The sequence below is a fragment of the Schistocerca cancellata genome, chromosome 4 (genome assembly GCF_023864275.1).
Source record: "Schistocerca cancellata isolate TAMUIC-IGC-003103 chromosome 4, iqSchCanc2.1, whole genome shotgun sequence".
Taxonomy (NCBI): domain Eukaryota; kingdom Metazoa; phylum Arthropoda; class Insecta; order Orthoptera; family Acrididae; genus Schistocerca; species Schistocerca cancellata.
Genome location: NC_064629.1, coordinates 403,651,523 through 403,671,920, shown reverse-complemented (window position 1 = coordinate 403,671,920; position 20,398 = coordinate 403,651,523). Strand labels below are relative to the sequence as shown.

Sequence of the window (20,398 nt, the reverse complement as noted above, 5' to 3'; positions counted from 1 at the left end):
ACTGGAAAACAAAGGTAGAAGAAGTGAGTGGTCTGATGATGACTGTGAGAAGGTGATTGACAGATGGAACAGTGCAGGGAATAAGATGATCTAGGGAGAAACTCTGGCTGCCAGACAAATGTATAAAGAGAAAAGATTTAAAGCAAAACTATTTGCTGAAGGAAAAAGAGAGAATTTGGAAAAAAATAGATTCAAAGACACTGAGAAACATAGAAATGAAAAGGATATTAGAAGATTATTTAAGGGAATAAAAGAGATAAAATAAGGATGGCATTCTTGCACAGTGATATGTAGGGATAAATAAGGAAAGCAGATCAGAGGAAGAACCAGAATTATAGAAAGCTGGGAAGAATATTTTAAAGAACTATTGAAATCTGTGGAAATCTAGGAATATGCAGAAGAACAGGTGGAACAAGTTGATAGCAATAATTATGGAGAGGAACCAACATTGGAAGAAGTGACTCTAGCTGGAGATGAGGAACTGTAGATCTGTGGGGGAGATAAGATCCCAACTGGGACTTGCTTCCAGGATCTCCTGCTTACATTGCAGAAGCTCTATCCATCTGAGCCACTGAGGACACAGAGGATAGTGCGACTGCAGGGACTTAGCTCTGGCACGCCTCCCGTGAGACCCACATTCTCAACTTATTGTCTAACCATGATTACTGGGAAACTATTTAGTTTTGGAATGTGAAACAGGTGCACCTGTCTTGGTCATAAGTAAGGGAAAAACAAAGTATATGATCAACTCCAGAAATAAAACAAGGTGAAGAAATGTTGAGCAGTTTGAAGGGTTTGAAAGAGTACATTATTTTATGTATTTGGGAGGAATTGTTATGGAAGATAATATTTTACCAACAAAGATAAAGGCAAGAATAGCTGCAGGCAACAGTTGATATTACAGTGTCCTTAACCTGCTACAATCCTGCAACATCTTAATACAGTTGAAGATGGCAGTTTACAAAATGATTATACAACCTGTTATTACATATGGATCTGAAACATGGATAATAACACAAGCCAGAAATACCGTGGATGCATGGAACACAAAGTACTGAAGAAGATATATGGAGCAGTCTGTGATAACAGTGCTTGGGAAATTAGGACCAATCCAGAACTTCATGAACTAGGGATGAATGTTAAAGTGTTTGGGACATATGCAGAGAATGGAAGAACAGTGAATAACAAAGAAGGTGCTATTTGCAAAGCCAGAGTGTAACCGCTCAAGTCCAAGGTTGTGATTGCTGTATAATGTGGAAATGGATCTGAAAAGATTAGGAGTGCAGAACAGAAGAAGGCTGGTGAAGTCAAGAGATGAATGGAGGAGACAGGTGTTTGATGAGGCCCTTGTGCTTCACAGGTGGCACTGGGAAAAAAGAAGAAGAACAAGAACAAGAAAAAGAAGTTATTTTCAACCTTGAGATTTGAATTGAAGAGAATTGGGCTCTATGCCAGCACTGAATTTCACCTCCTCACACTCTGATTTATCATCCTCATCATAATTATCATCAACCAACAACAACAGAGTCCTATGCTCTACAGGCAATATTCACAGCAACCTTCACTAAGCAGTTACATATATGACACAATACTCACACTCCATGAAAGAATCCTGCCATCACATGTGAATTAATATAAAATTTTCAGTTAGGTTGCCAAACATACTCTTCAGGCTTCCTAAGTGGCAATAATCCACAACTGCAATTTACTACCACAACTTTCTCACGTCTCTATTGAAGATTGTGTAATTACAGTTTCCCAGCCTGTTAACAGATGAAAAAGCCTGGAAATTCAGTTAATTCCATATTGTGTGATAGTAATTATAAATATAAATCATCTTGTACTCTGTCTCTCAATAACTAGCAAATGCTCACTCTTTGTAAGTACTTGTATCAGTCTTTATTCTTTACAGATATTGATGAATGTTCAGAGACAGCAGGAATTTGTCAGCAAAATTGTATAAACTTATGGGGATCATATCGATGTACATGTGACGCTGGATATGTGCGTAATATTGATAATCGGTAAGCATGATGCATACCTAAATCTGCCTGCAGAAGAGATTGTTTCATATTCAAAATTTGTATTTTGGAATTAAAGTCTGTTTAATTTTCCACAGATCATGTGATGATATAGATGAATGTGAAAAATTCAAAGACCGTAAGCTGTGTGTTGGTTTCTGTACAAATGAACCAGGAAGTTACCGATGCAGCTGTCCAAGTGGTTATCGTCTTGGTGCTGATGGCAGAACATGCCATGGTATGTGTTCTTGAGATTCAGCTACATCTTAAAGAAATAATGTCTGCCTTTGTGTGTGTGTGTGTGTGTGTGTGTGTGTGTGTGTGTGTGTGTGTGTGTGTCCTATCACATTTTTTCGTGTGTCTTTTTCCAATGAAAATCCATCAGAATGAATCTCTTTTGTATTTTACAGTCTTTAGAGTTTTAATTCACAGAATACATACAAAGTAATTAAGTTTAAGTCCTATGCAGTTTTATAATTAGTGTTCAACTTGTAAAATGTTTTAGTATTTTATGGTTACTGATTTTCTTCTGTGTATCTTTTCTATCTTCCTAAGAATTTTCTTGATTTTATAATTTATTAGGAAGCCTATAAAAATAGAATAAATTAGGTTATTAGTAAACAAAATTATATGGAAAGGGGCAGACGTGAGAAATCAATAGCTTGAAAGGGAAAAAGAAGACTTAACTTCTTGAGTGGATCCTAAGATAGTGCAATGCAGCAATAAAGAATACTGCATATAGTATACTTGTGTGGTGTATCCTAGAGTGTTTCAGTGGACGCACCTGCAACCAAGTCGACATTACAAAAGAAATTGAATGAATTCAAAAATGTGCTACTAGGTGTTGGTACACACCTTAAAAATATAATAGAGCTATTCAGGCAAGCTAAATGTGAACTTTTGGAAGAAAAATAACACTGCTTTTGTAAAAACCTGGTGTGTGAATTTAAAGAAGAGCTATTCACGAGTTACTATACAACAGTTCTATTTCATGTAGACACTATGAGAATAAGTTAAGAAAAATCAGGATATGTATTGAGTCACAGTCATTTTTTTCCGTGATCTATATGCAAATGTTGGAACACGTGAGGCAATACTTACCTTACGACTTATCTTAGAAGAAAGATTAAGAAAAGGCAAACCAACGTTTCTAGCATTTGTAGACTTAGAGAAAGCTTTTGACAATATTAACTGGAATACCCTCTTTCAAATTCTGAAGGTGGCAGGGGTAAAATACAGGGAGCGAAAGGCTATCTACAGTTTGTACAGAAACCAGATGGCAGTTATAAGAGTCGAGGGGCATGAAAGGGAAGCAGTGGTTGGGAAAGGAGTAAGACAGGGTTGTAGCCTCTCCCCGATGTTATTCAATCTGTATATTGAGCAAGCAGTAAAGGAAACAAAAGAAAAATTCGGAGTAGGTATTAAAATTCATGGAGAAGAAGTAAAAACTTTGAGGTTCGCCGATGACATTGTAATTCTGTCAGAGACAGCAAAGGACTTGGAAGAGCAGTTGAACGGAATGGACAGTGTCTTGAAAGGAGGATATAAGATGAACATCAACAAAAGCAAAACAAGGATAATGGAATGTAGTCAAATTAAGTCGGGTGATGCTGAGGGAATTAGATTAGGAAATGAGACACTTAAAGTAGTAAAGGAGTTTTGCTATTTAGGGAGTAAAATAACCGATGATGGTCGAAGTAGAGAGGATATAAAATGTACACTGGCAATGGCAAGGAAAGCGTTTCTCAAGAAGAGGAATTTGTTAACATCGAGCATAGATTTAGGTGTCAGGAAGTCATTTCTGAAAGTATTTGTATGGAGTGTAGCCATGTATGGAAGTGAAACATGGACGATAACTAGTTTGGACAAGAAGAGAATAGAAGCTTTCGAAATGTGGTGCTACAGAAGAATGCTGAAGATAAGGTGGGTAGATCACGTAACTAATGAGGAGGTATTGAATAGGATTGGGGAGAAGAGAAGTTTGTGGCACAACTTGACTAGAAGAAGGGATCGGTTGGTAGGACATGTTTTGAGGCATCAAGGGATCACAAATTTAGCATTGGAGGGCAGTGTGGAGGGTAAAAATCGTAGAGGGAGACCAAGAGATGAATACACTAAGCAGATTCAGAAGGATGTAGGTTCCAGTAGATACTGGGAGATGAAGAAGCTTGCACAGGATAGAGTAGCATGGAGAGCTGCATCAAACCAGTCTCAGGACTGAAGACCACAACAACAACAACAACATATGCAAATGGAATAGGAAAGGAAATGGATAATATTGGTAGAAACTATCTCTGCCATGCATTATACAGTGTTGATTCGATGCATTTTCTTTGCACTGGAATATTCGTATATTAAGAAAGAACTTAAATCTCAAGCATGTTATTGATCCATAACATGTCCCAAATTTGAAGTTGCAGACATTTTAAATGATAAATAGGGATTATAAATAAGTGCCAAGGATCTTGGAAAGATGGAAAACTTCAACAGCTGATTAAACATTTACTTCTAGTTACTATCTCTCAAAAACATATATAACCCATGGTACCGATACAAAAATGTTCAGTATATTTCATTTTATTAGCTGCCAAGCTGACCATATAGTTGTCTCAGAAATGGCATAAAACTACACAACAAGACTCTTAGTTAGTGTGTTATATCATAGAACATACACTGCAATATCTCAGTGTAATACATACAATGCAATATCTCAGTGCTATCTCACTTATATTTTACCTATTTATTTATTGACACTTCGGTCAGTTTGTACAGTGATATTGAACACATCAAGTCATCATGTATATTATATGCTGTCTGTACAAATGTGTCTAGTAAAGTCAAACTAAACCTAGAAACATTTTTGTGTAAAAACACCAATTTAGTTTAAACAGTACCCCCACTTCTTGTGTATGATGAGCTCTGGAAGATTCTGCAAGGCAACTATAAATGTCTTTATTTTAGCTGTGAATTTATTTTTCTCATTCACCTAACTAATTGATGTAAGCTGACAACATACTATTCCATATGGTTTCTCTCACGTCTTTGAGTGTAAGGCCCCTTTACGCATTCTACATAGAGGTCCCTACAGTCCTGTGTATTGTAGCTATTACTGCAGATATAATAGTCTGAGTTAGATGTGTTACCTTTCCTTGTCTTCCTTCCTTAATTTTGTAGCAAAATCATTTTTGTCATAACTCTCTTTGTTCTTTTTCCCTTCATTATTTGAACAGAAAAGGTTATTATTTATGTTTATATGTAATTTTTCATGTTATTTATCTTGTCCTAATTTCATTTTTATTAATTTGAATTCCTCACTGTAATTATGACAAATAACTCTTCATCTTCTATTTGATATTTTATTCATTTCTGTACTATCAGTAAAGACAGTATCACTTGTATGCAGTAACTGCTTTGGGTTGCAAAGCTGCAAAAGTCATTCTCTATCAGATGAGAAGAGTGCTGCATGGAGTTGTGAGTTAACAAACCAACTGATATCCAGTAACCAGTCAAAGTAATAACAAGCCAAATTTCATAGTACCAGAGCAGAAATCCACAAGTGTAAATGAAATAACATACCCAAGTCAAATAATAGGTACTAACATTTCCTTTACTAAGAGCTTCATTCAATGCACTGCATTGTCAGAGGGTGGGCTGCGACATCTGTTTAATGCACCTCCACAGAGATAGTTACCCTCCAGTGCTGGCTCACAAGAGGCCACACCCACCACACTCTCCAATGATGCACTGCGCATACAGGATCAGAAGACGACGCTGTTTTGGACATAGCTAATGTCACTGCTTTCACGTCTGAGTCATTATTGGCTTCGTAGGATACTACATCCTTTCCCCTTTAATAGGCATGTAGGCCTGAAAATGGCAGGGGCAGTGCTGGGAACAATGTTTGGGGGGGAGGGGGGCGAGTGGCAGGGCTGGTGTACAGGTTGTGAAGTTATGGACTTGCATCTGACAAAATGAGTGCCAGGAGAGAGAGAGAAAGGAAGCCAGAGCTCTGTCTCTGTGTGCATCAACTGTTACTCTGTAATAGTTTTCTAAGGCTGTGCAGCTCACAGCAGGTGTACAGGTCATAATGCTGCTCGGAGAACAGTATTTGTGTGGGCAGTGGTGAGGGTGATGTTGGCTTATGTCTACCAGTGGAACTATGTGTCCTTCAGATGTCCTGCATGTCTCTGTGCTTGATCATCTAGAATGGGGCACAGTCTGTGACAAATAATGTGGCTGAAGCTGATCCCTGTGGTATATCGGCAACAACTTCAAACCGACATCATCCTGTGGCATCACAATGCCTTGAATCCACCAAGTTTGGAAGCCCACAGAAGTATCAGGTATGTGTGAGGCTCAGAATGTCAAATAATATCTTGAGTTTGTTACGAAGCAAAATTTGTATCAGGTTATGTCTATTGATAAGAGTGAATTGATATGTAGCAAGGGAGCTAGTGAGGGTTTCCTTGGATGATGTTAGTACTGTGACCTTTCACACTTGTATTTTTAAGTTTATGACTATCCTCTACACTTCCGATTTGGATGTTGAATGAAAGGGAACAGTGGTCACGTATTAGTTTTTGATGCAAGAATGGTAGTTGCAGTCCGTATTTTCTACTGCAGAATTGATTCTGGGTCACTAAACATAGTGATATACAAGCAACTTCATGCTGGATATCCTCAAGCAAGATGTGTGGAACAACTGAAGGGTACATGTTTAGAAGAATGATGGGTTAATAACTCTACATTCTTCTTCTGTATCTAAAAATATGATACTGTCAATAGTGCTGAGATGTCGTGCAAAGAAAAGAGTGTCCTGTATGATGGACTGACACTTTTTTGCAGATATTCTGGCCACTCCTAATTTACTGACAAGAGTACCCTATGGAGTAGCAGGTCCTGTCACTGACATGACTTAGAAGTAGATAAAAATATTTCATTCAATTTAAAGAAAGTCAGTTTTGTGTGCTTACAAGTTATTGTAGCAGAAGCAGGAGCTCACAAAAGCTAAAAAAATTACAACAATTAGTTTAGCTAGCAAAATAAAAATAGTCACCAATCCTTGACTCCCTACTTTTTCAACTAAAATGTAAGAAGTTGATGTGAAGAGAGAGACTGAATAGCAATAACTGATACCTTCGTCTACATACATACTCTGCAAACACTGTGAAATATGTTGCAGATGGCACTTCCCATTGTACCAGTTATTAGGTCTTATTCCTGTTCCATTCACATGTGGAGTGCAGGGAGGGTGATTGTTTAAATTCCCATGTCTGTTCTGTAATTAATCTAATCTTATCTTCATAATCCCTATGGGAGCAATATACAGGGGGCTATAGTATATTCCAAGAGTCATCCAAATAAATCACTGTACAAGAAACCTTCAATATAATAACCAAAAAAGTAATGCAAAAGGTTTTTAAAATGTGAAACAGACAAAAAGAACAAAAACACGATCAAAAAATATAGTCAGAATGTATGTTTTGATGAGCACTATTATCATGCTTTTCACTTGGCCACCATCTTGTGAAAGGTACCAAACAGATATAGATATGGATGTAGAATAACTTGTTGTTGTTGTTGATGATGATGATGATGACTGTTGCATGTTATGCAGGACTGTATTTACGATCCATGGACACTCTAGGCTCAACCTGTGTTGTGAGCCCTACCAAACAAAATTTTGTGATAACTGCTGCATCCTGCTACTAGTGCGTGTGAGTGTGGCGAGTGTGATGTCGCCACACATGTGTGCATGAATCAGATGCCAACTATAACAGCCTGGGCTGGCCTATAAAGGGCACTTGTGGTGGGAGACATGCGCACAGTGTGGTCTCCACCCACTGTCTGCCAGCGACTGGCGACTATATATGTGCGGGCAGTGCTGACTGATGCTCTCTGTTTTCTTTGAGTTTCCCACTCGCATCAGTTGTTCTGTGTCTTGTTACATGTGGATTCAGAAGAGGTTTATTTCCATTATTGTTCAGAGGTTTATGAATAAAGCCATATTTGTGTTATTTGGAACATTTTTGTGTATTACTTGGTTATTACACGATTGAGGATGAAGATGGAATGGTTTCTGTATGTGCAGTCTTTAAGAGCAGTTTCATCAAGTTAGTCATTGTGAATACCAAGGTACCAGCCCTGACTGAACATGATTGAACAGTTTACTTCAGCTGTCACCACTTAGTTTCCATTAACAGACAGGGTACCGTTCCACTGGTCCATCCATCCACTTTTCCTCTGTATGCCCTGCAGTTCTTACTTTTGATCACATGTGTAGTTTATTGTCCAACTACTATCACAAATGAATGTATGTCATAGCAGCATGAGTTGAATTCTACTAATGTCACAAAAAATCAAACCAGTCACACAGGGACTGGGCATCTGAACTTCAAGGCCTTAGCCATAAGTGTTGATTTGTTATTGATGCCCATAACGACTCTTAATGCGGACTCTGTGATGCACAATGCAATTATCTGTTTAGCTCTGGACAAGGAAATGCACCAGAAGGCTTTAGTTTGTGAAAAAACCCCGTTGGTAGAAGTTTTGCAAATAGCACAATCTTCTGAAGTTTCTCAGGCAGCAGGTGAGCAAACTGAAATGTGGGGCATGTGGCAGTAGGGTCACATGATGTTCCCACTAAGACGGCAGATATCTTGCACAAGGAACTGGCATTGCTGGCAGGAAACATGCAGACCCAGTGCTGAACAGTCCTAGGCCAATCCCAGCAACCACGACCGCCACAGTGCTAGCATCAGCATTCCCTGTTTCTATCTTCTTCTTTCTGTTTTGTCCAGCATGAACATTTGGCATGCCCTAAGCACTGGGCTCATTGTAATGCTTTTTAGAAGAAAGGCCACATCGCCTCCTTGTGTCGTTCACCAAAGGCTGCTCAGGATACATACATGGGCATAAACTGTGTGACTCCAATGCTTGTGACCTCTTCCAAGTTGTTTATTGAGTTAAGCATTTTTTGCCAAGTGCACCAGCTATAGATTGACATAGGTGCTGCAGTGACATTGTTGAATTCTCAAACCTATGTGAGTTTGGGATCACTGCTGTTGAGACAGGTCATGTGGGAGATGGTCACTTATAACAAACAGAACATTGTGCTGTTGGGACAACTTATGGTATCTGCCTCTTACAAGTCAATGGTTCGTTCCATTACAGTTTTGGTTGTTGCTGCTACCAGTGTTGAAAACTTGTTTGGGATGGACGCATTTCAGGCATTTGGATTTTGTATCACCAACGCAGTTCACCTTGTGTCCAATCAGGTACCATATTCTCAGTTGGAAACTGTGTGAGGAATTTTTGGACTTGTTTTCAGAAGGTATAGAGTTTGTTACAAATTTTTCTGCTTTTATATTCTTTTGAAATCCCCAGCTCGACTTTGTTTTTGTCATGCACAAATATTGCTGCTCCCCTGAAAGATCAAGTAAAAGCAGTACTGGAAAGACTTCAATCTCTAGGGGGTGCAATCTGTTATGGCTAGTGAATGTTCATCTCTGCTGGTTGTAATTCAGAAGCTGTTCGACTCTGTGGTGAATTCAGTACTAATGTCAACATGCAGTTGATCATGGACATGTATTCTCTCCCATGTCAGAAGGAACTGTTGGCAAAAGTATCAGGTGGCCAGCACCTGTCTAAAATTGATTTGTCTGAAGCATATCTGCAGGTTCCTGTGGACTAAGAGTCTTGGCAAGTTCTGGTTTTGAATATTCTTTTTTTTTTTTCTCTCTATTATTATTTGCACCTTCCTTTTGGTGTGGCTAGTGCCCTTGCTATTTTCCAATGATTTTTAGAGCAGTTGACAGTGCCTATCCTGGGTTTGCATTAATTATCTGGATGATATTGTTGATCACTTGAAAAATTTGCACACTTTGTTTTCTGTCTTTCAGTCTGCATGCTGATGGAGTGACCTCACAAAATCTCAGTTTTTCAACCTTCTATTGTTTATTTTGGGTTTGAGGTCTCATGGGATGGGGTTTGCCCTCTGCCAGACCACATCTATGACTCACCCCTCGTCTACAAAGGAGCTTCAGGCCTTCCTAGGGAAGATAGCTTACTACCGTAAATTCCTGCTAGGAGCAGCCAAATTGGATAACCTGTTGCATGCCTAGATACACAAGATTGTACCTTTTTGCTGGAGACCAGATTGCAAACATGATTTTCAAATGTTGAAATCCAAACTACTCTCGGCCCCTAGTTTAACTACATTCTCTCCAGATAATAGTTTTGATGACTGACACCTGACAGTACAGCTTCAGTGTGGTTCTTGGGCACCAATATGCTGACAGCTCTGAACAACCTGTTGCTTTCACCACAAAATCTCTCACTCCAACACAGCAACATTACCCTCAGGTGGAAAGAAAAGGCTCTTGTCTTAGTATATGCTCTCCAGAAATTTCATGTTCTTTGTGTGGCTCCAAGTTTCACCTTATTACTGACCATAAGCTGTTTGTTTCCTTGTATGAACCTCACACTTCCTTGCTTGACAAGGCAGCACACCACGTACAATGCTGGGTGCTGTTCTTGTCTCACTAAAATTACAAAATCCATTTTCCACCTACGTCTAAACACGCCAATGCGGACGCCTTGTCCCACGTTCTTGTGAGTCTTGCTCCTGACTTTGATCATGAAGAATTGATTTGCTTCCATCTTGATACTGAAATGCAGGCTGTAGTCAAAGGTTTCCCAATTATGAGGTCGCGCAAAGCAGCTGCCGTTGCTGTCGACCCAGTTCTCCACTAGGTCATTTGGTTTTTTCAACAGGGCTGACCAGATAAATTGCCAGGTCAGGCTTCAGACCCCCTGCGGAACTTTTTTCATTATGGTATCACCTCTCAGTTTTTGAAGGTGATTTGCTACTGTCCATGAAAGGTGCCTCTCCCAGAGCAGTCATTCCTGCCAAGTTACAGTGTGAGGTTCTATGCCTTCTCCACCAGGGCCATTGCAGAGTTTTGTGCACTAAATTGTTAGCTAGGAGACATGATTTTAACCAGGGAATGATGGCAAAATTGTCCGTTTTGTCACGGCTTGTGAACAGTGTGCCCAACAACAGGCAACTCCCTGGCAATCCCTGTCCACTAACCCCCTCCCCACCAAGCATGGGAATGTGATTCATGTAGATTTTGCAGGTCCCTTCTTGAATTCCTATTGGCTCTTGGTTATGGATGCATTTTTCCTATTTCCTTACATTCTCCTATGTGTGTCAATGTCAGCTGAGATCACCATTCACATGCTTTCAAAGGTTTTCTCTATTGAGGGGTTGCCTTGTACCTTAGTTTCCAATAATGGGTCCCAGTTCATTTCTCACACCTTTCAATTGTTTTGTTCCCATCACAGCATTTGTCATGTTATGTCTCTGCCATTTCACCTTCGATCAAATGGCAAGTCAGAATGACAAGTACATACGTTCAAGTCCAAAATGAAAAAGTTTGTTGTGGATTCTTCTCTGGACACTGCCGTTCTGTTTTCTGAGCACCTATTGCTTCACGCCTGTGGGAGAATGGAGCCTGGCTGAGTTGCCTCACAGCCAGCAGCTATGCATGCTCGTCCACATTCTGTGGCCTCTGCCACACCTGCCGTGCTCGGAGTCATCTGGCTGCTTCACACTGGGATCACTGGTGTGGGTGCAACAGTTTGGTCACCAGCCCAAATGGATACCGACCACTGTTGTCCGCCACCAGAGATGCTGTCTTTGTGACATCTGTATGGCTGATGAGCTGGTGGCATGCCACTCTGCTCAGTTGTGCCCCCACTCACCAGCAGAAGCTATGGGTTCATGTGTGCAGCCTCCATCACCGCAGCTCACTTCACCATAATCTGCCTCGAGCCCGTCATCACCTGCTTTCGAGGTTCCAGCTTCTCAACACAGGGTGCCAGTCCATCTCTATCATTGGGTCCATTACCACAGCCTGCTGTTCCAGTCAGTCATGGCAGAGACTGCACTGCACACATGCTTCCCACAGGTGGCCTCCAGCAGCCAGCCCGCAGTTGCCGGCTGATTCAAGCAGACATGTGTTGCGACGCCACACTCAATGCACTCATATTCACACACACTAATAGAAGGATACATTCCACTTCTGCATCATGTGAAGTGGGTGCCCAGGCAATGGAGGGGATGCTGGCAACCCGATGAGAGACACACACATTGGACCCAGAGTGGCAGCCGCTGGTGCTGACAGGGGACAGGACAATGTGCCAGGTGGGCACCAGAGCATAGGTGTTCGGAATGCATGAGGATTCTGGCATGCCCGAGGGTGGTGGACTTGTGCAGCATCCAACAGCAGCACCAGAGATGAGGATGCCATTACCATTTCTGCCCTGTCGTCAGCAAGCAGATTCCAGTGCAGAGCAGAAAGGGCTGGACCCACCAGTGACAATGCCTGAGACAGTGCTGGAAAGAGTGCCAATATAGAGTATCTGCTGATGACTTGCGCCTACATATGTGCAGAGCAGTGTTAACTGACAGTCTCTATGCTCTTCCAGTTGCCCCACTCACATAATTCGTTCTGTGTCTTGTTACGCGTGGGATCACAAGAGGCTTATTTCTGTTATTCTTCAGAGGTTTGTGAATAAAGCCATATTTGTGTTATTTGGATCAGTTTCGTGTATTACTTGGTTACTAACATAGCTATCCCATAAAAATATCATTTTAGAACAACTTTTGAATCAAAAGCCTGCAACACAGCAATTAAGGTTTATTTTAAATCCTGCATAAAATTTTACTACACATTTTATGAGTTAAAGTACTGATGAGATATAAAAAAAGAAATTAATTGAAGTAATTGCTGTGAATAATTTCAAAAAGAGAGAGAGAGAGAGAGAGAGCAAAATTTTGAAATTCATGTTCATCTTGAAGCAAACATGTTTCTTAGGCAAAAGCAAGATAATGACCAAGCAGATTTTACTTACATTTAAATCGAATGGAATATCTTCCCAAACAATCAACCTTAAAATAGACCTTTGAAATAATAAATGTAAATGTCATGTGACCAGGGCCTCCCGCCAGGTAGACCATTCACCAGGTGCAAGTCTTTCGATTTGACGCCTCTTCGGCGACTTGTGCATCGATGGCAATGAAATGATGATGATTAGGACAACACAACACCCAGTCGCTGAGAGGAGAAAATCTCTGACCCAGTTGGGAATTGAACAAGGGCCCTTAGGATTGACATTCTGTCATGCTGACCACTCAGCTTTGAAATAATGTATTTTGCTCGTTCACTTTCAACTAATGAGGCTACTTGTAATATCTTCATAAATTAGTTGTCTTAAAATATCACCTTCAATACCGAGTGAAGCCAAAATTTCCCACTTTACCATAGTATCACATCATGAGTCTGTATGCTATCTGGCAGATGCTATAGAGTTAAAAGTATGTAAGCTGCCCAAATAAAATTATCTTAGAAATGGTTTTCTCCAACTTTAAGAGCTGAACCCACATCTGGAGGCAGGAATTAAAATAATTTTGGGTCTTGGTTTTGATGTTATGAGGTACAAAGGCTTTTTGCAAGAACAAACTCACTTCAAACTGCCATAATTTCATTAACCATTCATTTACAAGTCTTCAAAATTTTTCCAGTTTCAGTGCCACATATTGGACTGGGCACCACTGGGCATTTGATGCTAGGGAGAAGGGAGTCTTCTTTCATATCAGATGTCCACTGAAAACTTCAGCTTAAGAGCCCATACAAAATAGTATTGTCTATGTCTTTTATAATTATAAGGGGACCTGTATCATAGTATTCAAAGACTCTTATTTTAACTTTTTGTGTTGCATTTCCCTAGGCTGCAGCCATAGATTGTCTAGCATGTAAATGCAGCCATGGTGTCGCCAGTTGACTGCCAACATTGGCTACTGGATACTCTACAATCATAAATATTCCACCCAATGGTTTTCTGAGTGGAAGCAGCTACTTCAAACACTGTTGTAGGACTCATCAAGCAGTGACTGTGAAAAGACTATTTCCTTTTTGTTTTGACATGTTTCTATGGTGCTAACATGACAATGACTTCATGAATTAGTGATGAAATGTAAGGTACATCACATGATGCACCTCAGATATTACACTGGTGGGATAAGCCCTACCTTTCCATGTCACATGCCAAATGAGATTGATCTGGCTGTTTTGCACAGTGATTAAATTTAAGTTTTTCAGCTATAATGTGTGTTTTGTGACTGTTGTGTTTCATCAGTGAACCACAGACAAAACAGAATTTTGGACCACTATGATCATCCAGTGGCTGCAACTTTTATGCCACTTCATGTAAGTGACTATTAGAAGATAACAGTGTGGCATACTGCTAGAATGTGTGTGGAATGGTACTTATCTTGCAACAGAGTAAGAAACACCATAAATAAATATGCTGGTTTCTTCTGCTTTGTTAAAGGCAGAAAATGGCACTGGCTGTTGTGGTGATCTTGCTGACTGTTTTCGTTGCTGCTGCAACAGTTGTAACCGTAGCCTATTTGTATCTTGCTGGACTGATTCTTGCAGCAGCAGTGTTTCTCGCTGTTGTTGATACTGTTTTGTTACTTGGTTTTGGAACTGCTTCTGCTTTTGTTACAACTGCTGTTTTCACAGTGAAAGAAATTGTGGATCCTTAGTGAAGACATTGCACAGTGATGGCGAGCTTCATCACCAATCCACTATTAGTGACAGTAATATCGCTTGAGCATGATAACTACATGGAAACACAAAGCTGCAATAGTCACTATTCAAGCCAGCATGGAAAGTGCTAGACTGAATTGACAGATCAGCTGAACTCCAGTAACAAACCAAAGCTATGACAAGCCAAAGTTCCTAGTGTGAGCAGAGAACTCACAAGAATGAACCAAATAACAGAGCTGGGTAAAAAAAAAAAAAAAAAAAAAAAAACGGGTACTGGGATGTCACATTACAAAGAGCTTTGTTCACTACACTGTGCCAAAATATTTAAAGCAGCTCCAATAACTCTTCTTTAGCCTTACACAGTTTTATTCAGACATAGTTTTTGCTGAGCAGAAAGGTTAGGCTAGTAACACACCAACAGACAATGAACAGTAATGCTAATAATACATAAACTACTGATGGGCAGTCAGACAACAAGTTAACCCAAAATTAAGACTGCTTTATTTTGATAAAAATAACTTGGTAATTGGCATTGTATACCTTCAAACCAAGTTCCTCCAATGAGATCATTCAACATCCTGTGCATACTGTCTACCATTGGCAATGTGCCCCCAGGAAAGTGAGAACACAGTGTCATGCACAGCAGCTAATGTACTCATTAGCCTGTGACATGCTTGACTACCTACAGTTACAGGGGCATCGGCATGTTTTGCGCACACTGATAGCCATCATCATGTCTGACCAAGTCTTAATGTGCAGTTGACAGCTGCTGTGGCTTCAAAGTGGCATGTAACACACATCAATCAATGTGTGTGTAATCTTTTAGAATACACAAATACAAGAATCATATCATGTGAATTTGAGCCAAGCATTGTTAAACCCAAGCAGCAGTGATGCATTCTTGTGCTTGTGTGCCATGAGATTAGCTGTCCTTACATGTGACCTCTCTGATGTTCAATTTTTATCTTTGCCATCACTTATAAGTAATAAGCTTTTAGTTATCTTCACCAAATGATATTGAATTTTTAACATTCATGAATAAAAGTTAATCTACTCCATGCCATCATTAACAAGATTAATGAGCTACACAGCAATACACAGATTTTGGAACTTACTCTCTCAGCAGTTCTGAATGTACCCGATGAAGTACAATAATGTGGCATTCACTATGCAGTGCTCACATATCACAGCACACGAGCATTTTTGCCAAGACAGAAGACGCTGTTAAGCCATACTTAAAAGACTTTAGCTCAGGTAAGTGCTCCCAGTTCACAACTGTGAGTAACAACAAGCTCTACAAGAGAGCCACAGCCACAGTTCAAAGCAATAAGATGTCTGTGCATTATTTCCAAAAGTTCATCCACACAATGATCACAGTTTGAAGTAATCCACTGTATCCAGCAGTTCATCCACACTGCACCTGCAGTTATGGGCCCTGGCCTCTATACCCACCCACTCACAAATTTGGTTTGTGGTAATGGAGAACATATTTTGGCAACAACAAGTAACCAATGATCATGAGAAATTTACTTTGGTCATAAGCAATTTGGACCAATAAACCACAGCACTGGTGTTGGACATTATAGTGCACCCACCACCAGACAACTCACAACAAGAAAAATGAGTTAATTTCTTGCTATATAAAATCCACTGACCTCAGAATTACACAAGTAATATATCAGGACAAACATGGCAACAATACTCATCAGAGTTCTAGCAACATCTACAAAATCTAGTAGACAGCTCCAAAGTTTCTGACATTTTCTTACTTTAAATTTTGCAGCACCAACTACACAAGTGCAAACAGCATTGGCAGTATGCTCCATTAATCAGACGACAAATTGCAGTAGATAGGTCACCGATAAAGTCTATGTGACACTTGAGTTGCCACAACAATTGCCATGACAACACCAGCCCTCTGGTAGGCAGAAACTGACAGATGCCTTCTCACCTCATGTGAGGAGACAACTCCATATTGCGCAGCTGTTATGACACAATACCCCCTGAGTGTTTCTGAGTAGATACAAAGCTTGCAAACTACAGTGGAAGCCCTGGTAGTACAGATGTGCATGCAGCAGCAACTAAAGGGTGCCAGTATCGATCCCAAGACCGGTTCAAACCAGCTTCATGAACAATGATGTGAGTGAGGCAACACCAATGGGATATGTTGGTATCACAAATGTTTTGGGCAACATGCTCCAAAGTGTAGTTCACCATACAATTTCTCAAACAGCCAGTGCACCCACAGTGTCAGTAGAGTATCATGGACCACAGTTTGCCCTATTTGTGAGGTATTACACAAAATCCACAATGTGTACACGTCTGAGAAACACACCTGCACTTCTCTCAGACAACCTGTTTCACTGTGCGAATGCAGAGTTGTTCCAAATCACACTTCCAGGATGTTGATGAACCCCAATGAACAGTCAGCAGATACACCTGTGCCACAGACAGCAGCTTCAATGCTGCCAGGACATCCATCTCACATAAGAGCCAGTTGCCAATCAGTTTCAAACATCATGACAGACTGGGTGCTCTGCAATGTATGGCAGGGGTGCTGTGCGGCAGTGATGCATTTTTGTGCTTGTATGTCATGAGATTAATAGTCCTTACATATAACAGCTCTGATGTGCATTTTTTGTCCTGCCATTACTTGTAAGTTCTTTGCTTTCAGTTATCTGTCTTCAGCAAATGCTCTCTTACTTTTAATGTCCACAAATCAAAGTTAATGTTGTACATTCAAATGTTATGTCCAATGTGGGTAGCTGGCCACTGTGGCCGAGCAGTTCTAGGCGCTTCAGTCCGGAACTGCGCTGCTGCTATGGTCGCAGCTTCGATTGGTTGGTTGGGGAAGGAGACCAGACAGCGTGGTCATCGGTCTCATCGGATTAGGGAAGGAAGTCGGCCGTGCCCTTTCAGAGGAACCATCCTGGCATTTGCCTGGAATGATTTAGGGAAATCACGGAAAACCTAAATCAGGATGGGCGGATGCGGGATTGAACCGTCGTCCTCCCGAATGCGAGTCCAGTGTCTAACCACTGCGCCACCTCGCTCTCGCAGCTTCGAATCCTGCCTTGGGCATGGATGTGTGTGATGTCCTTAGGTTAGTTAGGTTTAAGTAGTTCTAAGTCTAGGCGACTGATGACCTCAGATGTTAAGTCCCATAGTGCTTAGAGCCATTTGAACCATCCAATATGGGTAAACTAAGAGGCCACACCCTCTTACTGCAAAAGCCAAATTATCAGCAGGGCAAGCCATGTAGTTTGAGTGCTGCATCATGCCACAAACCAAGATATTTGCTGAGAGTGTTGCCTGGAAAAGGCTATCATTTGGACTGAAAAACACACATTTTGAATTCTGAGAAAATCATAATTTAAATCTTGTTGGTGGTGTCTTCTTGATGTAACTTTTATTTTTTGATTTTTACAGATATTGATGAATGTCTCACGGGAAATGTGTGCCGTGGCCCAGATGACAACTGTCTGAATACCAGAGGAAGTTATCAGTGCAACAGAATAGTTTGTCCTCCTAATTTTGTAAGAGACACAGAGCATAAGAAGTAAGTATATTTGATAACAGAAATGAGAGAGTCATATCTTGTTACATTTCAAATTTTCCTGCTTGGAGTAGTATTCAGATATGATTCCATTCAACACAATGTCTCATTGTGTTATGATGACCTATTTATTGCCTGTCAGGAAGCATTATTTGTGTCGAACAATTTATTGAGCACACTGAACCATATAACATAATTTCAGTCGTTGTTAGCAATACAGTCACATACGTTCTTTTGTATATTTAAAAGCTTTACAAGAACTATACAGGGGAATATAGGTATGATTTATTTCTTTTTCAAACATCAGTGTGGGAATATGTGAACCATTTCCTGATTCCTAAATAGAATTGTTTATTCCAGCTGTTACAATAAGTTGAAGTTGTGATGAAGTATTGCACTACAAAATTTTAAAATGCTGATAAATTACTATATAGTGCTTTTTTCTCTCTTTTTGTAGAAAAATATCAGTGGGCATGAGAATGTATCAACTATAGAAATGAATGAACGCATTAGATTACTATAATATCAGATCCTTAAGATAAAATATGTGCTACGTGCATTCCCTAGGTTTTGAAATTTTCACTATTGTCATTTTTTTTACATTATATGTTACCCTCTGTTTCCCTTATCACCTTTTTATTGTTATTCTCTTGAAGGCAATATCTTTCACCTACAGCCCTTCTCAATCTAAACATTACTTTCCTATAATTGTCTTACTGATGAAGTATTAGATTCTTCATGTTTCATGTTCATATAGGGTCATTTTGCAGAAAAATACTTATTGGAGAGGCTTCCATTCAGTCTTAATATATTTCTCTTTTTCAGAAAAATTTCTTTTGCTATTGCCAGCCTACATTTTATATCCTCTTCACTTCTGCCATCTTCACTTATTTCATAGCACAAGTGCCGGCCGGAGTGGCCAAGCGGTTCTAGGCGCTTCAGTCTGGAACCGCACGACCGCTACGGTCGCAGGTTCGAATCCTGCCTCGGGCATGGATGTGTGTGATGTCCTTAGGTTAGTTAGGTTTAAGTAGTTCTAAGCTCTAGGGGACTGATGACCTTAGAAGGTAAGTCCCATAGTGCTCAGAGCCATTTGAACCATTTTTTTCATAGCACAAGTAGCAAAACAGTTCTACAGCTTTTCATGCCTCATTTCCTAATCTGATCCCACCACATCACCTGATTTAATTCAGCAGTATCCCTTTACCCTTGTTTTACTTTTATCTGTGTTTTATTATAGCTTCTTTTCAAGACACTATTAAAGTTACCATCTAAATCTTTTGCTTCTCTAGCACAGGTATTATGTCATCAGCATACCTTTATGTTTTGCTTTCTTCTCCTTGAATTTTAATTTATTTTTCAATGTTTTCCTCAGTTTTCTGCATTAATTATCTGTAAACAAATTTAATAGCAATGGAAATGGATTAGAACTCTCCCCCTCACATATCAACTGCTGCCTCCATTTCCTGTCCTTCAACACTTGTAACTTCAGTTGAGTTTTGGTATAATTTGCAGATAACCTTCACTCTCTGTATTTACCTCTGATAACTTTGTAAATTTGAGAATGTGTTTCCAAATCATTTGTGTAAAGGTACAAATGCTGTAAATATCTACATCTACATCTTTACTCTATAAACCACTGTGAAGTGGTTTGTTGGGGGTTGTGTGGGGAAGTGGTTTGTCTTTCTTCAGTCTATCTTCTAAAACAAATTCATAGAGTCAATATTGTCTCATCTGTTCTTACTTTTCTTTGGAAGACAAACGGATCTTCACCCAGGTCTACTTCTATGAGATATTCCAGTCTTCAGTCTCCTGTATATAATGTGAGTTAGCATTTTGCTGCCATGGCTTATTTTACTGATGGTTCAGTAATAAGCACACCTGTTAGCACCTGCAGCCTCTGGTATTGAAATTATTACACTCTTCTTGAAGTTTTAAAGTATCTTGCCAGTTTCATATATCCTGCATACTAGGTGGAACAGCTATGTCATTGTTGGTTCTCCCAAAGATCTTAACAATTCTGAGGAATCTTGTATACTCCAGGAACCTTGTTTGATATATGTCTTTCAGTGCTCTGTCAAATTATTCTTGCAGTTTTGCTCTACCCATCTTGACTTCATCCAATTCTTCTTCCCTCTCTGTAATATTGTCATTAAGTTCCTTTCATTTTTATTGCACTTTTATAAATCCCTGCCACAATT

The 20,398-nt window shown here is 39.9% G+C and overlaps 1 protein-coding gene across 2 annotated transcripts in view; it reads left to right on the top strand.

The window, feature by feature from the left end:
* The window catches only part of LOC126183856 (fibrillin-1-like), a 640,172-nt gene that overhangs the window by 606,698 nt on the left and 13,076 nt on the right, over positions 1–20,398 (top strand). For both annotated transcript variants that reach the window (XM_049926146.1, XM_049926147.1), the window contains 3 exons: positions 1,913–2,024; positions 2,120–2,259; positions 18,071–18,200. In XM_049926146.1, the coding sequence (XP_049782103.1) occupies positions 1,913–2,024; positions 2,120–2,259; positions 18,071–18,200 (382 nt within the window). The remainder of the gene's footprint in view (positions 1–1,912; positions 2,025–2,119; positions 2,260–18,070; positions 18,201–20,398) is intronic.